General features: G+C 43.5%; 1 protein-coding gene across 6 annotated transcripts in view; it reads left to right on the top strand.

Moving 5' to 3' along the window:
- The window catches only part of fggy (FGGY carbohydrate kinase domain containing), a 311433-nt gene that overhangs the window by 42404 nt on the left and 245948 nt on the right, over nt 1–23081 (top strand). For all 6 annotated transcript variants that reach the window (XR_012101045.1, XM_073063082.1, XM_073063081.1 and 3 more), the window contains one exon: nt 10352–10440. Coding sequence is in view for 5 of the 6 variants with exons in the window: in XM_073063082.1 (XP_072919183.1) it covers nt 10352–10440 (89 nt within the window). In the remaining variant the exon portion in view is untranslated. The remainder of the gene's footprint in view (nt 1–10351; nt 10441–23081) is intronic.

Here is a 23081-nt window from a genome sequence, read left to right as displayed (position 1 = left end):
GCAGCAGTTCAATGCAATACATAATCTAGCAGAGAGAGAAAAAATAATAATAGATAAAATAAAACAATCATAAGCAAATCAGTTACATATATTGATTAGATTTAAAAAATGTCCGTAAAGATGTCCTGGGTACTTTGTAGGCTAGTGCCCAAGATGGAACTGACTAGAAATACAACCTTCTGCAGCTTCTTTCAGTCCTGTGCAGTAGCCTCTCCATACTAGATAGTGATGCAGCCTGTCAGAATACACAATACAACTATAGAAGTTTTTGAGTGTATTTGTTTGCATGACAAATCTCTTCAAACTCCTAATAAAGTATAGCCGCTGTCTTGCCTTCTTTATGACTACATCGATATGTTGGGACCAAGTTAGATCCTCAGAGATCTTGATACCCAGGAACTTGAAGCTGCTCACTCTTTCCACTTCTGATCCCTCTATGAAGATTTGTATGTGCTCCTTTGTCTTATCATTCCTGAAGTCCACAATCAGCACTTTCGTCTTACTGATGTTGAGTGCCAGGTTGTTGCTGCAGCACCATTCCACTATTTGGCATATCTCATTCCTGTACACCACCTGAGATTCTACCAACAATGGCTGTATCGTCAGCAAATTTATAGATGGTATTTGAACTATGCCCATCCACATGGTCATGTGTATACAGAGAGTAGAGCAGTGGGCTAAGCACACACCCCTGAGGTGCGCCAGTGTTTATCGTCAGTGAGGAGGAGATGTTATCACCAATTCACACAGACTGTGGTCTTCCAGTTAGAAAGTCAAGGATCCAATTGCAGAGGGAGGTACAGAGGCCCAGGTTCTGCAACTTCTCAGTCAGGATTGTGGGAATGATGGTATTAAATGCTGAGCTATAGTGGATGAACAGCATCCTGACAGAGGTGTTTGTGGTACCTAGATGGTCTAAAGCCACGTGGAGAGCCATTGAGATTGCATCTGCCATTGAACTGTTGTGGCAATAGGCTAATTACAATGAGTCTAGGTCCTTGCTGAAGCAGGAGTTCAGTCTAGTCATAACCAACCTCTCAAAGCATTTCAATACTGTCGATGTGAGTGCTACCAGGCGATAGACATTAAGGTAGCCCAAATTATTATTCTTTGGCACTAGTATAATTGTTGCTTTTTTGAAGCAAGTGGGAACTTCTGCCCGTAGCAGTGAGAGGTTGAAAATGTCCTTGAAACTTTCGCAAGTTGGTTGGCCCAGGTTTTCAGAGCCTTACCCAGAACTCCATCGGGACCTTCCGCCTTGTGAGGGTTCACTCTCTTTCAAGACAGCCTAACATCAGCCTGTGGTGACCCACTTCCTAGCGCACTCGAACCGGCTCACAAATAGCCAGCGCGCCGGCACAAAGGCCAGTCCCAAAAGGGCACCAGGTCTGCTTCACCAACAAAGGGAAAAGCCTGCGGGGGATTGTGAGTATGTGCCCCCTACAGCATCTGCGCCCGGGGAGGGCGGGATCAGGGAGGCTTTAAAGCAAGGCTGTGAAGTTCGAATAAAATCTTCTTTAACTGCAGTTTACCAACTCTGTGTTGTTATTTTAGCGCTGCGTGTAGCACACCGCTACAATTGGTGACCCCGACGGTCCAAATGATTTTTGGACCGGAGATGACCGACACCACATCTGTTCATGCAGTTTCGTTAAAACTGCCAAGCTTCTGGACGCTGCGGCCTCACCTATGGTTCCAGCAAGCAGAAGCCCAATTCCACATTCGGCAGATAACCTCAGAGGACACACGTTACTACTACGTGGTGAGCTCCCTCGACCGGGACACAGCGGCCCAGGTTGAGGAGTTCGTACAGTCTCCCCCAGCGGACGGCAAGTACACGGAATTCAAAGCCCTGCTCATAAGGACTTTAGGACTCTCACAGCGCGAGCGGGCTGCCCGTTTACTGCACCTGGATGGCTTGGGAGACAGACCTCCATCGGCTTTAATGAATGAGATGTTATCTCTGGCCGGTGGGCACAAGCCCTGCCTCATGTTTGAGCAGGCATTCCTGGAGCAGCTGCCCGAGGACATACGCCTGCTGCTGTCCGACACGGATTTCAGTGACCCCCGGAAGGTGGCAGCCCGGGCGGACTTGCTGTGGAACGCCAAGAAGTTGAGTGGGGCGTCCATCGCACAGATCACCAGGCCACACTCCCAGCAGCAAACCAGACCAGGCCCGGCCACAGAGCCCGCTAACCCCAGAGGCAGGGGTGGGGAGCCCAATGAACAATGGTGCTTCTACCACCAGCGGTGGGGCGCAGAAGCCCGCTGCTGTAGCCTGCCCTGCAAGTTCCCGGGAAATGCCAGGGCCAGCCGCCGCTGATGGCTACGGCGGCCGGCCATCGGGATAGCCTCCTGTATGTGTGGGACAAGAGGTCGGGACACCGGTTTTTGGTCGACACCGGAGCCAAGATCAATGTCTTACCTCCGACGAGTTACGACACCCGCAACAGGGCACTGGGTCCCCCCCGAGGGCCGTGAACGGCAGCACGGTAAGGACCTACAGCACCCGTACGGTGCAGCTACAGTTCGGCTCCAGCCGGTTCACGTGGGACTTCACACTGGCCGCCATAGCCCAACCTCTTCTGGGTGCGGATTTTTTGTGGGCTCACAGCCTGCTGGTCGACCTGCCGAGGCAGAGACTGGTCCACACTGAGACCTTTCAGACGTTCTCCCTGGGAGAAGCCCAGTTGCCAGCCCCACACCTCGACTCCATCACGCTGTCCGACAACGACTTCACCAGAGTCCTGGCAGATTTCCCATCGGTTCTGGCACCGCAGTTCACGGCAGCCATGCCCCGACACGGCGTACAGCACCACATCCCGACCCAGGGACCACCCCTCCACGCCCGTGCTCGGCGGCTTCCCCGGACAAGCTCCGACTGGCGAAGGAGGAGTTCAAGAGGATGGAGGAATTGGGGATCATCCGGCGGTCCGACAGCCCATGGGCCTCCCCCCTGCACATGGTGCCCAAAGTGACAAGGGGCTGGAGACCATGCGGCGACTACCGCAGGCTGAACGAGGCTACCACACCGGACCGCTACCCTGTGCCGCACATTCAGGACTTTGCAGCAAACCTGCACGGCGCATGGATCTTCTCTAAGGTAGACCTCATCCGGGGATACCATCAAATCCCAATGCATCCGGACGACGTCCCCAAAACGGCTCTCATCATCCCATTCGGCCTTTTCGAGTTCCTCCGCATGCCGTTCGGCCTGAAGAATGCCGCACTGACGTTCCAGCGGTTAATGGACGTGGTGGGACACGACCTGGACTTCGCATTCATCTATTTGGACGACATCCTCATAGCCAGCAGCAGTCATCAGGAGCATCTGTCCCACCTCCGTCAACTCTACGCCCGAATGAGTGAGTACGGTCTAACAATCAACCCGGCCAAATGCCAGTTCGGGCTCGACACCATCGACTTCCTGGGCCACAGGATTACTAAAGACGGGGCAACCCCTCTGCCCGCTAAGGTAGACGCGGTCCGCCATTTCCCCCGACCCACCAAAATCAAAGGCCTTCAGGAATTCGTAGGTATGGTCAATTTCTACCACCGCTTCCTCCCTTCAGCTGCCTGAATCATGCGCCCCCTGTTCGCCCTGATGTTGGGTCCGGGCAAGGACATTACCTGGGATGAGGAGTCCGCCGCCGCTTTCATTAAAACGAAAGAAACCTTGGCAAATGCCACGATGCTAGTGCACCCCAGAATGGACGTCCCTACCGCCCTCACAGTGGACGCATCTAACACGGCAGTCAGTGGCGTACTGGAGCAGCTCATCGCGGGTCGCTGGCAACCCCTGGCGTTTTTCAGCAAACACCTGCGGCCACCCAAGCTCAAATACAGTGCTTTCGACCGGGAACTGTTGGCGCTATACCTGGCAATCCGGCATTTCAGGTACTTCTTAGAAGGTAGGCCCTTCACCGCGTTCATGGACCACAAGCCGCTTACCTTTACATTGACAAAGGTGTCCGATCCCTGGTCGTCCCGCCAGCAGCGCCATCTGTCCTACGTCTCTGAATACACAACGGATGTCCGGCACGTCTCGGGTAAGGACAATGTCGTGGCGGACGTGCTTTCTCGCCCTAACATTCATGCCCTTTCCCAAAGGGTAGACTTTGAGGCGCTGGCAGAGGCGCAGCAGGCAGACAAGGAGATCCCTAGTTACAGAACCGCAGTCTCCGGTTTGCAGCTCCAGGACCTCCCCGTAGGCCCAGGTGAGAGGACCGTACTCTGTGACATCGCCACCGGCCAACCCTCTCCCATCGTCCCCGCACCCTGGCGGCGGCGCGTTTTCGACTCCATTCATAACTTAGCGCACCCCTCCATCAGGACAACCATCCGGATGGTCTCCAGCAGGTTCGTTTGGCACGGACTCCGCAAGCAGGTCAGTGAATGGGCCAGAACGTGCATGCACTGCCAGACGGCCAAGGTGCAGCGGCACACCAAAGCTCTGCCGCAGCAGTTCCACCCCACCCACCTGCGTTTCAACCACATTCATGTGGATATCGTGGGCCCTTTGCCAGTGTCGCGCAGAGCGCGGCACCTCCTGACTATCGTGGACCAGTTCACAAGATGGCCAGAGGCGATCCCGCTCACCGACACCACCTCCGAATCTTGCACCCGGGCACTGATCGCCACCTGGGTGTCCCACTTTGGTGAACTGGCCCACATTACCTCCGACAGAGGCGCCCAGTTCACCTCCAGCCTGTGGTCAGCTATGGCCAGCCTGTTGGGGACTCAGCTGCACCACACCACTGCCTACCACCCACAGTCGAACGGACTGGTGGAGCGTTTCCACCGTCACCTGAAGTCGGCTCTCATGGACCGCCTGAGAGGAGCTAACTGGGTGGACGAGCTTCCCTGGTCCTACTCGGCATCCGCACGGCGCCCAAAGACGATCTGCACGCCTCGTTGGCTGAGTTGGTGTACGGCGCACCCCTGGTCGTCCCCGGGGAGTTCATACCAGCCCCAAGGGGGCAAGAGGAAGAACCCGCAGCAGTCCTGGGCAGACTACGCGAGAGGCTCGGTGACCTGGCCCCCATACCCACTTCGCAGCATGGGCAGAACCCGACCTGCGTACCCAAAGACCTGCAGAACTGTAAATTCGTGTTTGTACGAAGGGGCGGGCATCGGCCACCGCTGCAATGGCCCTACGAGGGGCCATTTACGGTGCTCAGGAACAACGGGTCCACGTTTGTGCTGGACGTTGGGGGGCGAGAGGAGGTTTTCACAGTGGACTGACTCAAACCGGCCCATGTGGACGTAGCACAACCGGTCGAGTTTCCGGCACCGCGGCGCAGAGGCCAACCTCCCAAACTGGGTCCGGCCCAGACTATGGACATTGTGGGGTGTATCGCCAGTTCTGGGGGGGGTGGTTATGTGGCGACCCACTTCCTAGCGCACTCGAACTGGCTCACAAATAGCCAGCGCGCCGGCACAAAGGCCAGTCCCAAAAGGGCGCCAGGTCTGCTTCACCAACAAAGGGAAAAGCCTGCGGGGGATTGTGAGTACGTGCCCCCTACAGCATCCGCGCGCGGGACAGGACTGTGAATACGTGTCCCCTACAGAATCCGGGCCCGGGGAGGGCAGGATCAGGGAGGCTTTAAAGCAAGGCTGTGAAGTTCGAATAAAATCTTCTTTAACTGCAGTTTACCGACTCCGTGTCTTTATTTTAGCGCTGCGAGTAGCACACTGCTACAAGCCTCTCAGACTGAGATCACAGGGTCCTCAGGTGCAGCAGGGATCTTCACAGCTGCAGTTGTGTTCTCCCTTTCAAAGCGTGCATAGAAGGCGTTGAGTTCATCTGGTAGTAAAGCATTGCTGCCATTCATACTATTGGGTTTCCCTTTGTAGGAAGTAATGTCTTGCAGACCCTGCTAGAGTTGCCGTGCATCTGATAACGCCTCCAACCTCATTTGAAATTGTCTCTTTGCCCTTGAAATAGCCCTCCGCAACTCATACCTGGTTTTCTGGTACAGATCTGGGTTTCCACATTTGAACGCCACAGATCTAGCCTTCAGCAGATGACGTACCTCCTGGTTTATCTACGGCTTTTAGTTTGGGAATGTACAGTAAATTTTTGTAGGCATACACTCATTCACAGAGGTTTTAATGAAGTCGGTAACAACTGCAGCATACTCATCCAGATTCAAATATGAATCACTGAATACGATTTAAAGCAGTCCTGTAGGCGCTCCTGTGCTTCCCTTGTCCAAACTTTCTTGGTCCTCACTACTGGCGCTGCAGTCTTCAGTCTCTGCCTGTACTCAGGGAGTAGAAGTACAGCCAGGTGATCAGACTTCCCGAAGTGAGGGTGTGGAATAGCACGGTAGGCATTCTTGATGGTGGTATAACAATGGTCCGGTGTGTTGTTTCCTCTGGTATTGCAAGTGATCTGTTGATGATAATTGCTTAGTGATTTTTTCAGACTGGCCTTGTTGAAGTCTCCCAAAATGATGGGTTCCTTGAATGAAGACCGAGCTCCTTGAAGGCACTTACTTTCACCAGCCTTCCTACATATCAGCAATTTCTGGGGAAAAACCTTCAAACCTTCTTCCTACTATTGCAAAATCCATTCACCTAGTAGCAATACTTCCCCAGAATTTGTAGAGTACTTCCTGTTTTATGTTCCTTTAAGAGCTGACTGCACAGAAAGCTAAATACTTGCAGTAAATAGCTGAAAATGTTGTAGTAAATAAGTGTTATACATGAGTCCCACAGCAGCAGGTTCAAGAACAGCTTCTTCCTTCAACCATTTGGTTCCAACCCAACCGACAAAAACCTAATTATGCTCCTTCTCATAAAAAAGTGTATAACGTATGTTTAATGTACGTTTTTCTTGTGAACGCTGCTTATATGAGTTTATGTGCCTGTGATACTGTTGCTAGTAGGGTGTTCATTGTACCTGTGCATACATGCACTTGTGCATATGACAATAAATTTGACTGACTATGAATCGGGTGCTGTCAGTTTCAGTGTGGTGTTACACAGGGAAACACGACCAGATTTGGGGATCGTGTTCTTAATGTGACTTTCCAAACAGCCTTAAGTTGACCCACAAAGACATCTCAATGTCATTAAATGGCAGTCATGCAATTTCTACACCTTTATCCTTATATTTAACAATAAAAATAATCCATTAATACATGTATTATGTACTTACTAAGATTTTGCTTTGTTGTTTGACTGATACTTGTGCACAACTCAATGGGTGTAGACTCCTTTCCAACATATTTATTCTTCTTTTCAAAGGTCAAAACACCATCTGGTGAATTTTAAGGTAGTTATTGGATAGATATTTTTGAATGTTGAAACCTTGATAAAGGCTTTTGAAAAGTTCAGATGTTCAATTTATTTTGCAGTATTTTAAATTCTGTTGAAGCATATTACCTTATTATAGAATTGAGCACACAGAAGTTAGTACAGCAGGCAGCCACCACTGTTGTACAGGTTTTATTCGTTGTCAATCAAAGTTAATGCATCCTCCATAATTTAACATATGTTAAATTGTTTAAATTTAACACATTCATGAAGGTGGGATGAATGCTGATCATCATATCTATGATACAAGTTTCAGCAACTGTTCATGGGCTACTTACAAGCAGAAGCTGAAATTAAGTTTGTAGTCTTTTTTATTTGGTATTAACATATGACAGAAGAAGATTCCAATCGAATAGAGTAAAATTTTCCTTATTGAGTTGAGATCAGTCAGAGGCAGTAAAAGTTAATAACAATGCAATGTACTCATCTTGAAGAAAGCTGCCCTTATAAATTGTAGTACCTCCCAACTGTCAGTTTCGGCATTTCCAATGTCAATTGGTTTTCATGCCTCTTTTTTTTGAGGATCTCTGGTATCCAGCTTTTGTGTTATCGGGTGGGCTGAGCAGCCAGTCATATTCAAGAAATTGCCAGGAAACGAAGTAGAAAATATATAATTCTGCTTTTGGGAAATCAGAGATTCATTGGCAGTGGTTTTGGATTTTTGTGTTTAACAACAATCTTTTTAGTGGGTTGAACAGCATCTGTTGGGGGGTGAAAGGAATTTCCAGTCAAAACCCTGCATCAGGACAATACTAGGGTTTGAGCCCACACTTTGGCTATTCCTTTCCCCCCTCCTGGTATTATTAGACTAATTGAGTTCCAGTAGCAAGTTGCTTGTTGCTCCAGATTCAGGCATTAGAACCTGGGCCTCTGTATCTCCCTCTGCGATTGGATCCTCGATTCCTAACCGGAAGAACACAATCTGTGCCTGTTGGTGGTAATATCTCCTCCTCAGTGGCAGCCAACACTGGCACACCTCAGCGGTGTGTGTTTAGCCCACTGCTGCACTCTCTCTATACCCATGATTGTGTGGCCAGGTGTAGCTCAAATGTCATCTATAAATTTGCTGATGATAAAACTGTTGTTGGCAGAATCTCAGATGGAGATGAGAGGATGTACAGGAGTGAGGTATACCAGACAGTTGAGTGGTGTTGTAGCAACAACCTTGCACTCAGCATCAGTAAGCCCCAAGAGCTGTTTGAGGACTTCACAATGGGTAAGACAAGGGAATACGAACAAATCCTCATAGAGGGATAAGAAGTGGAGAGAGTGAGCAATTTCAGCTTCCTGGGTGTCGAGATCTCTGAGGATCTCTGGTTCCAACATATCAATGCAGCTATAAAGAAGGCAAGATACCGGCTGTATTTCATTAGGTGGTTGAGGAAATTTGGTTTGTCACCTAAAACTCTTGAAAACTTCTACAGATGTACTGTGGAAAGTTGTAAAATTAGTCAGCTTCATCTTGGGTACTAGCCTCCGTAGTAATCCTAGACATCTTCAAGGAGCGGTGCCTTAGAAAGGTGGTGTCCATTATTGAGAACCCCCATCACCCAGACCATGCCCTCTTCTCATTGTTACCACCAGGAAGGAGGTACAGAAACCTGAAGGTACACACTCAGCAATGCAGAAACAGCTTCTTCCCTGATTTTAAAAATAGACGTTGAACCCATGAACACTATCCCACTATTTTGTTTTTGTATTATTTCTGTTTTTGCACTGCTTTTAAATTAACTGTTTATTATACATATATATACTTACTGTAATGATTTACTGATTTATTTATTCTCTATATTATCATGTATAGCATTGTACTGCTGCCCCTGTTAACAAATTCCATGATGTGTTGGTGATAATAAACCTGATTCTGATTCTGATCTGCAGACCTTTGTATCGCTTCAGTGTAAGACATATCTCTGGTAGAGATGTTGTTGCTAGTGTCAATGTGTTAGGAACAACTAATGGCTACAGTTTTGTTGTCATTGAATTGCATAATCTGACCTACACACTTACCTTTTCTTGATGGTTCTATGGAAGCCAAAAATGAGCCAGAAGCATCTGATGTGCTTTACCACTGACTCAGCACTAAGTTCAGAGTTGGAATAAGAATGCACCGCTGCGGATTGATGCATTTTGATGTCTGGACATTCAGCTTTATTGCCAGTGTTGGGTTGACAGATGTAACTTTTGAATGTGTTTATTGACCTTCATTAAAAACCTAAGTGCAGATCAGAGAAATGGTTACCTTTCTTTATTGGATGCTGTATTTTAATTAATTCATAATACTTTGTGTTTTAAAGTAATTTACTTTCTGAAATATTGTTTTAATTATGTCAATATATTGAACTTCTTTATATTTTTGGTTGATAGACTGTTTAAAAACAATTTGAAGATCAAAAAGCCATTAATTCAATTCAATTTCACCTATGGAAATGCCATTTGAGGCCCGGTCATTCTTTGATTTTTGATTTGCATTTTAGGATGGCAGTTTGGCCTCCAGCTTAATTTAATGCTCCCGAGCACCACAAAAACAAAATGCAAAGCATGGGTAGATGACCATGTGGAAGATGGTTCTGCCCAGTGTTTCTTTATTCATATGATCAGTTTCCCACTTGGACTGTCTTCAACTGTAATGTGCAGAACATTGAAAAATGATTAAAATTTTGAAAAATGTAATGGCTAGAAACTCATTCTGTCCTAATTGCATCAACACAGTATTTTTCTAGAATATTCAGTTAAAACAAAATAAATTTTTTTTTTTTGCTAGAACTTTTGAAGGAATGTGATTATCTTTATGTTAATGTTAATCTTTACATTTTTAATTGTGATTTATTATACTAACAAATGTAGATATCTTTCTAAGTGGATTAATGTAACAGTTTAAAAAAACTGATAATTAGTTATACTGTAAATATTCTGCACAGCAGCACCTAAAGTATAAGAGACCAAAATATCTGCTAAGTATCACATGGAAAGGATATTTTCTTGTTTTAGAATGAAGTTAACTGTATTTACTGTTTGAACTTGACAGAAACTGCGAAGCATTTGCTGGGAAAAAGCTGGTAATTTCTTTGATCTCCCTGATTTTCTGTCTTGGAAGGCCACAGGTGCAACTACAAGGTATTTGTTTACATAAAGTCTGGTATTGCTGCAATAAAGATTGTTCATTACTCCAGTGGGAACCTTCAGGGAGAAAGAAGTAAACCATGCCAAAATGGTTGGGGGTGTTGCAGATGTAGTTTTGGCAATTTTCCAGTTGGACATTCTGAAACTAAGCCAGAAGATGAGATCATCCTGAAGCTTGAGGACAAGTTAATCCTGGACAATGTGCCTTAATTTGACAAAGTAAAGATTGTTCAATGAAACAGTCTTTCTAAATTCCCTCATGGGGTGCAGAGTGGGGGTAGAATTTGCAGGTGATGTGGATTGGACCCATACTATGAAAGAAAGCTGCTGTTCTCTTGGCTGACATTTGCAAACTCCCCCCTTCCACTGCCTGGCATGACTCAGTGCGTCTGCACTCTCAGTAAAATAGTGGTTTCATGTGAAATATGAGAGGCATATGCAGTTTTCTATTTCAAGAAAATGATCTCAAGGAGTGAATGTGTTTCTGTTAGTTCTTATACACAGGATCAGGATGAAATGGTTTAATGATGGGAAGATGAGAGCAAACATTGATACTTGTCACCATATGTAATGTTACCTTCTGAGCAAACAAAATAGTAACCGGGACAAAAAATAATTGTACGTTTGAACAAAAACAAAACAAACTACTTTTGGAAATTCTGTTGTTGCATACAAGTATTTTAGAGAATATTTGACAGCTTTTTAGAATAAAAAAATTGAAATATGATTCAAACTTTGGCATATCAAGAAAACAATGAATTTTTATATTTCACTAATGAAGTTACTCTAACTTTCAAAATCACTCTTTTATGCAAGTATATTACAATTTTGTAACATTGCTGAACGTATAATTGTTTTTGTGAAGCTAGTATAAGTTCTGCTGTGTGCCAGATTATAGAGCCCAAATTTTAGTTGACACTCCAAGGCAATACCAGCAGAATGTTGTCCATCAAATGAATTTTCAACGAGTCCTTTTCTCCCTTCACATGTAGATTTAAAAACTCTTAGACACTAACCAAAGAAGAACAGAGCTGTACAATATTTCCCGAGTGACACCTTGCCTTTGACTATCATTATATATCATAAGTATATCTAGCAGACTGTCCTTTAAAATTCAAGTAAAATTATTATTAAAGTACATATTTGTCACCATATACAACCGAGATTGATTTTAAAGGTTCGAAGGTTCATTTTAATATCAGAGAATATATGCAATATACAACTTGATATTCTTGCTCTTCACAGACATCCACAAAACACAAAACCCCAAAAATGAATGATAGAAACATCAAAGCCCCGAAGACCGCCTCCCCCTCTCTTATTGACCCTCCCCTTGCCCACTTGCTCCAACAGAAGCACCAACCCACACACTCCACCATGCAAGTGACAGCAAAAGCCGTCAAAGAGACTTTGATCTGGAGTCCATCCAAACTACAGTCCGTAACCCAACATTTTGGTACCTCAAACAGGCTGTCTCTCTCCATCGAGGGAAAGAGTGGTCGCTCCTGCAACAATGAGAGCAGAGACCAGCAAATCGCTGTATAGATGTTACAATCTTCTGTGTTGCTTCTCCAAGCACCCTCCCCCGCCCTCCCAAATTGTCTCGAGGACCGACAAGCTCTCACTCACCATCAAGAGAGAATGCGAGAGGGAGAGGGCTTCCTTTAGTGCAGGATCCTTCTTCCGATAACAGCTAGTGATTAGCAAACACACTGTCTGCTGCTCAATAGTTTGGTCTCCCACGATGCCTCATTCGGTGTGTTACACCTGTGCCCCCTCCTTTTTGAGAATCGCAAGATTGCTATTAATTCATGTCAGGAGACCCAGGAAATGAGAGAGAGACGTTTGGAATGTCCTGGCCCTCAGCGATTTCAAAGCCACGGGAACCGACCATTGTCTCTTGGAGACGGAATTGTGTATTGAGCACTGCGCTATTCATTGACGTCCTCAAGGAAGGAGCAACGTGGGCTGGTTGGGGGGATGGCATCCTCCCCAACCTGATTGACATCTGAGACCCCGTGAGTAAGGATAAAAGAGGGTCTGGGGAACGGCCCCTTCAGACGCACCAGAAGAAACGCTAGAAATCCTGTAACAGCGTAATAGCGAAAGCCGGTGGAAAGCCCACGTGCATCCTTTTCCATTTGCCTCGGAATTGGTGGGCCTTACCACGGAAGAACGGCTTTAGCTAAAACAAAGGAGAAATCAGCCCCAACGACTCTCGAAGGATTGACATCATAAAAGGAATGGGCAAGTTTTAAACTCTCTCTCTTGACTCCAACCAAAGGCTGCAACCTGCAGCTTGAATGAACTTCAGTGACTTTTAAATTTCCATCGGACAATACATTATCCCCTAGACAACGATAGAGTTATTTCTTATTGATTATTATTATACCCGCGCTTTTAGATTTAGTATTGACGATGTATATTATCTGTATGGTTGCATTGATATTATTTTTGTGTATTTTTATCAATAAATACTGTTAAAAATAGTACCATCAGACTTCAACGGACCTCTCTATCTTTGCTGGTAAGTGACCCAGTTACGGGGTACGTAACAGGTGAAATCAGGGAGGAACTGTGTCATCCACAGGGCCATTCCCCGAAGATATACCACTTCCAGGCTGTTCCTGGAGATAGAAAAGCGCTAGGCCGCACAGACTAAAATCCACTGCTTGCGAAAAACTGTAGTTTGAACTGCAGATTCCTGACTCTGACAGAACCCCAAGCACCCTGAAAAGAAAGGAAAGACATAAGAGAAGAAGAATAAGCTGTTTCTTGGACAAAGTGGAAGAAGTTGCCTGTGTCTGTAAAAACTGCTGGCGCCATCTTTCCTTGCTCCTCCCTCTTGTGTTATGGGTATTCCTAGTAAATTCAAGAAACACAATAGAATCAATGAAAGATCACACCTAACAGGATGAATGAGGGACCAATCTACAGAAGATGACAAACTGCAAATACAAAAAGAAATAGTAATAATCATAATAAAAAATAAGCAATAAATATTAAGAACAAGAGATGCAGAGTCCTTGAAAGTGAATCCACAGGTTGTGAGAATGGGTCAGGGATAGGGCAAGTGAAGTTGAGTGAAGTTATCCCCTCTGGTTCAAGAGCCTGTTGGTTGAAGAGTAGTAACTGTTCCTGAACCTGGTGGTGTGAGTCCTAAGACTCCTGTACCTTCTTGATGGTACCTTCTCAATGGTGGGGAGGGCTTTGCCTGTGATGGACTGGGCTGTATGCACTACTTTTTTGTAGGGATTTCTGTTCAAGGGCATTGGTATTTTCATACCAGGCCATAATGCAACCAGTCAATGTACTTTTCACTGGACATCTATAGAAGTTTGTCCATATTTTAGATGTTTTAGAGTGCGATGAGCAGGTTTGAGCCCCTTATCTAAGAAAAGTTTACTGGCATTGGAGAGGGATCAGAGGAAGTTTATGAGAATGATTCAGAGAATGAAAAGGTTAATGTATGAAAAGTTACTTATGGCTCTGGACCTGTACTCACTGGAGTTTAGAGGAATGAGTGCGGATCTCATTGAAGCCTATTGAATATAGGAAGACTGACAGAATCGATGTGGAGAAGATGTTTCCTATAGTGGTGGAGTTGTGGACCAAAGGGCGCAGCCTCAGAATACAGGTCGTCCGTTTAGAACAGAGATGAGGGGGAATTTCTTTAGCCAGATGGTAGTGAATCTGTGAAATTCATTGCAACAAGCAGTTGTGAACACCAAGTTGTTGAGTGTATTTGAAACGGAACTTGGTAGGTTCTTGATTAGTAAGGATGCCAAATGGTTATGGGGAGAAGGGAGGAGAATGGGTTTAGAAGGATAATAAATCATCCAGGATGGATTGGCAGAGCACACCTAATGAGCTGAATGGCCTAATTCGAATTCTATATCTTATGGTCTTATGGCTTACCAATTCCCACTCCCTCTTTGCCTCCAGTACTGTGCTCTCTTCTGACTCCCTCCCTCTGAATACTTGTTCATCCTCGCTGAAACAGAACAGCCCGAATACCTCCTGGAATTCAACTCCTTTTTCTCTTTATCCCCTCCCTTCCCATTACAAAGCGACTGTTCTAAAGATGCCTGCCCACATCTAGCACTGTAAGCCTGGTTTTGTGCAAGGAAGACCAGGTGGCATGCATGTATACACCATCTGTTGTGACTGAAGATTTCCACTTTGGTTGTAACTGATGTTTGATACTGTGGCTTAGTACTAAAATAGTTGTTGGCCCACTGCATCTGTGCTGATCCAATGGATGCACTAAAATTTCTAGGCTACTGTAATTCAGTATGCCATTGTTTCTGCAGACTTGCATTTTCAAATTAGTTTTACTTTTCTTGCATTATATCAGTGACTAAGCTCAAAAACACTTTAACTCCTGAGCACTTTGGTATATCCTTAAAAAATACCATGAAAGGTGCTATGTAAATGCATGTTCTTCCACTGAAATAAATGACCAATGTATTATTTAAATAAAGTCATCTTTTAACTGCTCTTTCCAGGAGTGTTCACAAAATATTGACACAAAGCTACAAAAGGAGATGTCAGAACAAATGCTTGCTTAAAGTGTAGACATGGTTTGCAGCAGGAAAGAGAAATAGATGTTTAGAAATGGATTCCGCAGTAACAAAATACACAGTTATTGATAATTTAGTGATTAAAATGTGTTTGGGTAAAGATGCAGACATCAGGATGATCTGTATCAACTGTAGCTATCATCTCCTCAGAACTAATCAATGAGCTCCAAGACCTTGGCCTCAATACATCCTTGTGGAATTGGATCCTCGATTTCCTCACTTGTAGAACCCAGTAAGTTCGGATGGGCAACAGTATCTCCTCCACGATCTCCATCAATACAGATACACCACAAGGCTGTGTGCTTAGCCCCCTGCTCTACTTGCTTTACACTTATGACATTGTGGCTAAATACAACTCCAATGCCATATTCAAGTTTGCTGAAGACAACACTGTTGTGGCCTGAATCAAAGGTGGTGATGAATCAGCATGAAGGAGAGACATTAAAAATCTGACTGAGTGGTATCATAATGACAGCCTCTCAATCAATCTCAGCAAGACCAAGGAACTGATTATAGACTTCAAGAGAGGGGAATCAGAGCTCCATGGGCCAGTCTCATCAGAGGATCAGAACTGGAAAGAGTTAGCAGCTCTAAATTCCTAGGTATTGCTATTTCAGATGATCTGTCCTGGGCCCAGCACATATGTGGAATTAGGAAGAAAACCTGGGAGCACCTCTACTTCCTTAGGAGTTTGCGGAGATTCGGCAAGACATCTACAAATTTGACAAACTTCTGTAGCTGTGTAGTAGACAGTATATTGTCTGGCTGCATCAGAGCCTGGTATGGAAACACCAATGTCCTTGGATGGAAAATTCTACAAAAAGTAGTGGATTTGGCCCAGTTCATCATGGGTAAAGCCTTCCCAACTGTTGAAAGTATCTACATTAAACACTGTCATAGGAAAACAGCATCTATCATCAGGGATTCCCAGCACCCAGATCATGCTCTCTTCTCGCTGCTGCCATCAGAAAGAAATTACAAGAGCCTCAGGATTCACAGGATTGAGGGTTACTATCCCTCAACCATCAGGCTCTTGAACAAAAGTAGGTAACTTCACACAACTTCATTTGTCCCATCATTGAAATGTTCCCTCAACCAATGAACTCACTTTCAAGAACTCTTCATCTCATGTTCTCATTATTTATTGCTATTATTTATCTTTGCATTTGCACAGTTCTGCATTCTGGTTGAACGCCCTAGTTGGTCTGTCTTTCATTGATTCTGTTATAGTTACTATTCTATGATTTTGTTGAGTATTCCCATATGAAAATTAATCTCAGGGTTCTATGTAGTGACATATGTACTTTGCAATAAACTTTACTTTGTACTTTGTACATTGAAAGATTGGAGGTACTACACCAACAAATTGTGCATAACCCATGTTGCAGTTGAAAAAAATGTTGAATTGGTAATGAATACATCGCTGTATGGTCTTTATTTTTGTTCTTGAAGATAAGCATTCAGGGAGTTTTCTGCACACCATTGTTGTGATGTGTGGCTACTTGAGTTACTGTCTGCTTAAACCACTCTGGCTATTCTCATCTGACCTCTCACATTTAACAAGAATTTTTGTCCACAGAACTGCTGCTTACAGGATGTTTTTCTGTTTTTCACACCATTCTCTGTAAACTCTAGAGACTATTATGTGTGGGGTGCCATGGAGCATAACGGTTAGCGTGACACTATTACAGCTCGTGGCGTTCTGGAGTTTGGAGTTAAGTTCCAGCACCGTTCTATAAGGAATCTCTGTATTTCCGCCCTGTGGAATGCGTGGATTTTCCCCAAGTGCCCTGGTTTCCTCCCACAGTCCAGAGATGTTACAGTTAGTAGGCTAATTGATCATTGTAAATTATCCTGTTGTTAGGTTAGTCTGGATAATGCCTGTCTGGCATCAACAATCATTCATGGTCAAAGTCACTTCAATCACATTTCATCCCCACTCTGATGTTTGGTCTGAACAACAACTGAACTTCTTGAACATGTCTACATAATTTTATGCATTGAGTTGCTGCCCCATGATTGGCTGATTAGATATTTGCATTAATGAGCAAAGTGTACCTAATAAAGCGGCCACTGAGTGTATATTTTATTACTAAAATTAAGTTAATTCATTCATTTATTTCTTGTTCATTTGTAGTATCAGTTCAAAATGCATTCTTGTGATGTTGTCATTGTGTTTTTGACAATCTAAGTACTCTATATGACTGAAATGAGTGATTTTGTTCAAATTGATGCTTTCATTGCTTTTGAAAGTCTTGACTTTTTGTGAAGATAAAATATCTGTTGTCACAAAAAAAAACAGCATTGATTTTTGTGTAATCTAACTGTTGCTTAATTCCCATTGGAAAATGCCTCACTAATGTGATATTTTTGACATTGTGTGCCCAATGCATGCACTACTTTGGCACAAAGGGAAATACATAAGCATTCATAAAATAGAAAAATAATGTAAAAGTGATTAAAAATATACATACATTTCACCAATTATACCAAATCAATAATTATACTTGGGAGCCATTTGACATCACATTAAAACTTTTAAATTGCTTTCCATCTATTATTTTTGCTGCATCTGTTGGGTGCTAAGTTTGGACTAACACTAAATTAAGGATCAAGAAATGTTTTATTAAATAGGGCCATTCTTGCATTAATAAATCATTATTGTTGTTTCTTCCATTTCTAAGTACCCAGGTGTCCCTCACTTTACGAATGTTCGCTTTACACCACTTCGCTTTTACAAAAGACCTACATTAGGAACCTGTTTTCGCATTACAAAGAGGATTTTCGCTTTTACGAAAATTTTTGCCATATAAATTAATGGTTCTTCGCTTTACGCCATTTCTGCTTAAGAAAGGTTTCATAGGAATGCTCTACCTTTGTAAAGGTGGGGGGGGGGTGGGGTTGGACACCTGTAATGCACTTAAATACTCACAGTCTGCCATCTCATTCATTCATCACCTGTTGGGAAGCAAGTTAGTGTATCAAAGTGTACTCTACTTATTGGCAGAATGTTTAAGAATAGAAAGAAGGGAATGGAATATGTTAGGAAGGAATGTGTGGGTAAGGAACAAGTAACCAGTGATAGAACAGGTGGAATTCAGAGAGAACGGAAAGGTGAAATAAGGTATTGTACTCTGATGGGGTATCCTATATTTTGTAACGTGCCAGATTGAGTTACTGTCTGGATATTGCCATTGCAACCTGCGCAAAATGCTGTAATCTTTCTTAGAGATGGTTCTGAGCAAAAGAAAAACAATTGAAAGTCAGTGAAAATAAAATTTATGTCCCAACAGAGATCATATATATGCTCCTGACTTGCTGTGCGATTTACAACTTGTTTAACTGGGAAGAGCTCAAGTAAAGTCATCAAGGGTGACTCTTTGATTCAATTTCTGCTTGATCAGTCAGAAACTGTTGCCATACACATTTATGATCTTATCATGTATGTGAATGATGACAGGATGATGGCATCAATGCAAAGTTAAATCAGTACAGTAAGCATTCAGCCCAACTTTCTGAAGGGTAGAACTTTGACAGAAAATGGGTGCACATGTTAAGATATGCATTTAAACTTTTTGTGTACAATTAATGCATATAAGAGATATATTTTTTCAATCCTACTTTTAGCCTTTTATAATTGAATATGCCATTATTTCAAAAGGTTCTCTGCAAATTTTCAGATTTTTTAAATTATAGAGATGTGCAGTTTCAGATAAACCCTTTAAGCTTTCTGATCTAGTACTCTACCAAAGTGGAGTCACTGGCTAAAAGTTGTGTTATTTTTGGCTGAATGGACGTCTCTCCGAGAGTCCAAAATGCAGCTGATATGGCAGTTGAGTTCCTGCTGCGTTTTGTGTGTGTAAGAATTTCCAATGTTGTATTACAGTAAAGTACTGCTGTTAAGTAACAAACATTAATCGAGTGCCATATTTGCTTACAAAATAAAAGTAATTAGAATTTAAAATTTTGGACTGCGTCGATGTATTCTGAGGACATAGTGTTGTGGCCAGTGTCTTGAATAGGAATATTTGTGTAGCTAATTATCTGCAACAGAATATGCTGTAGAAAGGAACTGTCCTTACACATTTGCAACTGCTGGTAAGTGATGTAAGAGATAACACTTTTGTATCTCATGTTAATTCATCTTTATCCTTCTTTATATTGGAAGCAAGCTGAGTGAAGGTTTGCCAGATTTGCCTCCTGATAATTGTGTCCTCCGTGATACAATTCTGTGCAGCACCCCAACACTCTTTGAAACTAACTTCTAAGTTTTTGATCAACACATTTTTTTCTGAATACAGTCTAAATCCTTATCTGCAGGTTCTGCATGCGCGGATTCAACCAGCTGCAGATCGGGAAAGCCGGAAGTTCTCTCTCCAGCACTCGTTGTTTGAGCATGTACAGACTTTTCTTTCTTGTCATTATTCCCTAAACAATACAGTATAACAACTATTTACATAGAATTTACATTGTATTAGGTATTTTAAGTAATCTAGAGATGATTTAAAGTATACGGGAGGATGTGCATATTTACCGCGGATCGGGAATTGAAAAAAGACGGAAGTTCTCTAAGTCAGAACAGGTACATTTTCGGTATTATTTAGCATCAGTTAGTAAAACGTTTGTCTTAGTATATAGTATATATTTTACCTTTCTATGCATATAAAACACTTAAGAAACATATGTATTTCAATAATTAAACCACTGCATTGGTTAGTAATAGTTGTAGCTTTCATCGGGGCATGGCCTTTACATGCTCCATTATTCTCACTTCATCCTTTAAAATTGTTCTGATTGTTGACCGACTGTAGCCTAATGCTTTTCCAATGACCGATGGCATTTCACCTCTTTCTGATAACTTTATTATTTCTACTTTATTTTCAATCGTGATCGTTTTCCATCAACAGAATAGAAAGCAGCCACGGGCGGCGGGTCCCGAGCTCTGCCGGGTCCGAAAGTCCACCGCACTGAGACAGGTTAAATAAGGGGCTTAAGCATCCGCGTTTTTTTGGTATCTGCGGGAGGTCCCGGAACCAATCCCCCGCGGATAAGGAGGACCGACTGTACTTGTATCTTTTTTACATTAGGGATGGTGTTAATGTTGGTAATTATGTTGAAATACAATGGCTCAAGAAGGTATTTTATCATCTTGGGCATCCAATGATGAAATAAAACTAGATGAAAATAATTTTAACAAAGACAAAGGTCTCGCTCTAATTAAGAATCTGAATTTGATTGTAAACAAGGTGGGACAGCGGAAACCTGATTGGATGAGGAGTAACCAATCTGGCGGGATAGATTTTGTAAATGTCACTGGACTAGACATGCACAGACATCATCCGTGATGAAGATGGCAGAGTTTATTATCAAAACGTCAGTTAAAATCTATAGCTGTACCCGGCTGGAAACCCAAAAAGAGTTCATTCGTCAGGGCCTGATAGTCTGCATCCCAGGGTACTTAAGGAGGTGGCTCTGGAAATCGTGGACGCATTGGTAATCATTTTCCAATGTTCTATAGATTCAGGATCAATCCCTGTGGATTGGAGCATAGCTAATGTTATCCCACTTTTTAAGAAAGGAGGGAGAGAGAAAACAGGGAATTATAGACCGGGTAGCCTGCCACCAGTGGTGGGGAAGATGCTGGAGTCAATTATAAAAGATGAAATAGCGGCACATTTGGATAGCAGTAACAGGATTGGTCTGAGTCAGCATGGATTTACGAAGGGGAAATCATGCTTGACTAATCTTCTGGAATTTTTTGAGGATGTAACTATGAAAATGGACAAGGGAGAGCCAGTGGATGTAGCGTACCTGGACTTTCAGAAAGCCTTGGATAAGGTCCCACATAAGAGATTAGTGGGCAAAATTACAGCACATGATATTGGGAGTAGGGTACTGACATGCATAGAAAATTGGTTGGCAGACAGGATACAAAGAGTAGGGATTAACGGGTCCCTTTCAGAATGGCAGGCAGTGACTACTGGGGTACCGCAAGGCTCGGTGCTGCGGCCGCAGCTATTTATAATATACATTAATGATTTGGATGAAGGGATTAAAAGTAACATTAGCAAATTTGCAGATGACAGAAAGCTGGGTGGCAATGTGAAATGTGAGGAGGATGTTATGAGTATGCAGGGTGACTTGGATAGGTTGGGTGAGTGGGCAGATGCATGGCAGATGCAGTTTAATGTGGATAAATGTGAGGTTATCCACTTTGGTGGCAATAACAGGAAGGCAGATTACTATCTGAATGGTGTCAAGTTAGGAAAAGGGGAAGTACAACGAGATCTCGGTGTCCTTGTTCATCAGTCACTGAAAGTAAGCATGCAGGTACAGCAGGCAGTGAAGAAAGCTAATGGCATGTTGGCCTTCATAACAAGAGGAGTTGAGTATAGGAACAAAGAGGTCCTTCTGCAGATGTACAGGGCCCTGGTGAGACCACACCTGGAGTATTGTGTGCAGTTTTGGTCTCCAAATTTGAGGAAGGACATTCTTACTATTCAGGGTATGCAGCGTAGGTTCATGAGGTTAATTCCTGGGATGGCGGGACTGTCATATGTTGAAAGATTGGAGCGACTGGGCTTGTATACACTGGAATTTAGAAGGATGAGAGGGGATCTGATTGAAACATATAAGATTATTAAGGGATTGAACACGCTAGAGGCTGGAAACATGTTCCCGATGTTGGGGGAGTCCAGAACCAGAGGACACAGTTTAAGAATAAGGGGTAGGCCATTTAGAATGGAGTTGAGGGAAAACTTTTTCACCCAGAGAGTTGTGGATCTGTGGAATGCTCTGCCTCAGAAGGCAGTGGAGGCCAATTCTCTGGATGCTTTCAAGAAAGAGTTAGATAGAGCTCTTAAAGATAGTGGAGTCAAGGGATATGGGGAGAATTATGGGGAGAAGGCAAGAACGGGGTACTGATTGTGGATGATCAGCCATGATCACAGTGAATGGCGGTGCTGGCTCGAAGGGCCGAAGGGCCTACTCCTGCACCTATTGTCTATTGTCATATATGCTGGGAAAGCACTAGATCTGAAGGATGAGGGGGATATCTGTGAAACCTTTCAAAAGTTGAAAGGCCTAGACAGAGTAGATGTGGAAAGAATGTTTCCCATGGTGGGAGAGTCTAGGACAAGAGGGCACAACCTCAGGATAGAGGGGCACCCTTTCAAAACAGGGATGCAGAGAAATTTCTTTAGCCAAAGAGTGGTGAAATTGTGAAATTTGTTGCCACATGCTGCTGTGGAGGCCAGGTCTTTGGGTGTATTTAAGGCAGAGATTGATAGGTTCTTTATTGGACATGGCATCAAAGGTTATGGGGAGAAGGCCAGGAATTCTGGTTGAGGAGGAAATTCAAAAAAAGGATGAGTCATGATTGAATGGTGGAGCAGACTCGATGGGCCAAATGGCCTGATTCTGCTCCTATGTCTTATGGTCTTATAGATCCGTAAAACCAAAAGCTTCTTTAATTCCATTTTATAAAATTTTAAATCACAGAAAGAGCTAATTTGTCTCTATGCTGCCAATTTTAAAAAGGTATTTAAATTATCCCAATCTCTTGCTGTTTCCCAGAACCTGGTTTTTGAGAGCTTTAAAGTGCCAAAGGCCCTTTGACCTACAGTATTACTTTTATTGTAACTATAGTAATTTTATTTTATTTTCCCTATTGAACATTTTTCTCTGGGAATGACTGCTTAGGGTTTATATAATGAAATCCCAGTGAAGAAGTACAGCAGGCATTTGAGTTTTCTACCAAACTCTCTTATTTCTACTGACTAAGTCAGACCAGAGGGGGATGGATTCCCATGTTACCATTATTAGTTTCTGGTGAATAAGGATTTACTCTAGAATTTGTTCTGGTTCAGTGGGTTTAAAATTTGATATTTAATAGAATCAAAGGGGTTAAAATTTCTGGTGCTGTGGTTCAGCTCCTGTGGAAATGCAGAAACAAGATAGGCTGTTATCAGTCATCATATTTAAAACATTTGAGGGAAGCAGTGTTAAGTTAGCAGTCCACATATAATGTGTTCAAATAAGTGCACTTAATTT

This window comes from Hemitrygon akajei, chromosome 12 (assembly GCF_048418815.1).
Source record: "Hemitrygon akajei chromosome 12, sHemAka1.3, whole genome shotgun sequence".
In the NCBI taxonomy this organism is placed as follows: Eukaryota; Metazoa; Chordata; class Chondrichthyes; order Myliobatiformes; family Dasyatidae; genus Hemitrygon; species Hemitrygon akajei.
The sequence above is the reverse complement of the archived record's forward strand: the minus strand, read 5'-3'. Positions and strand labels throughout refer to the sequence as shown.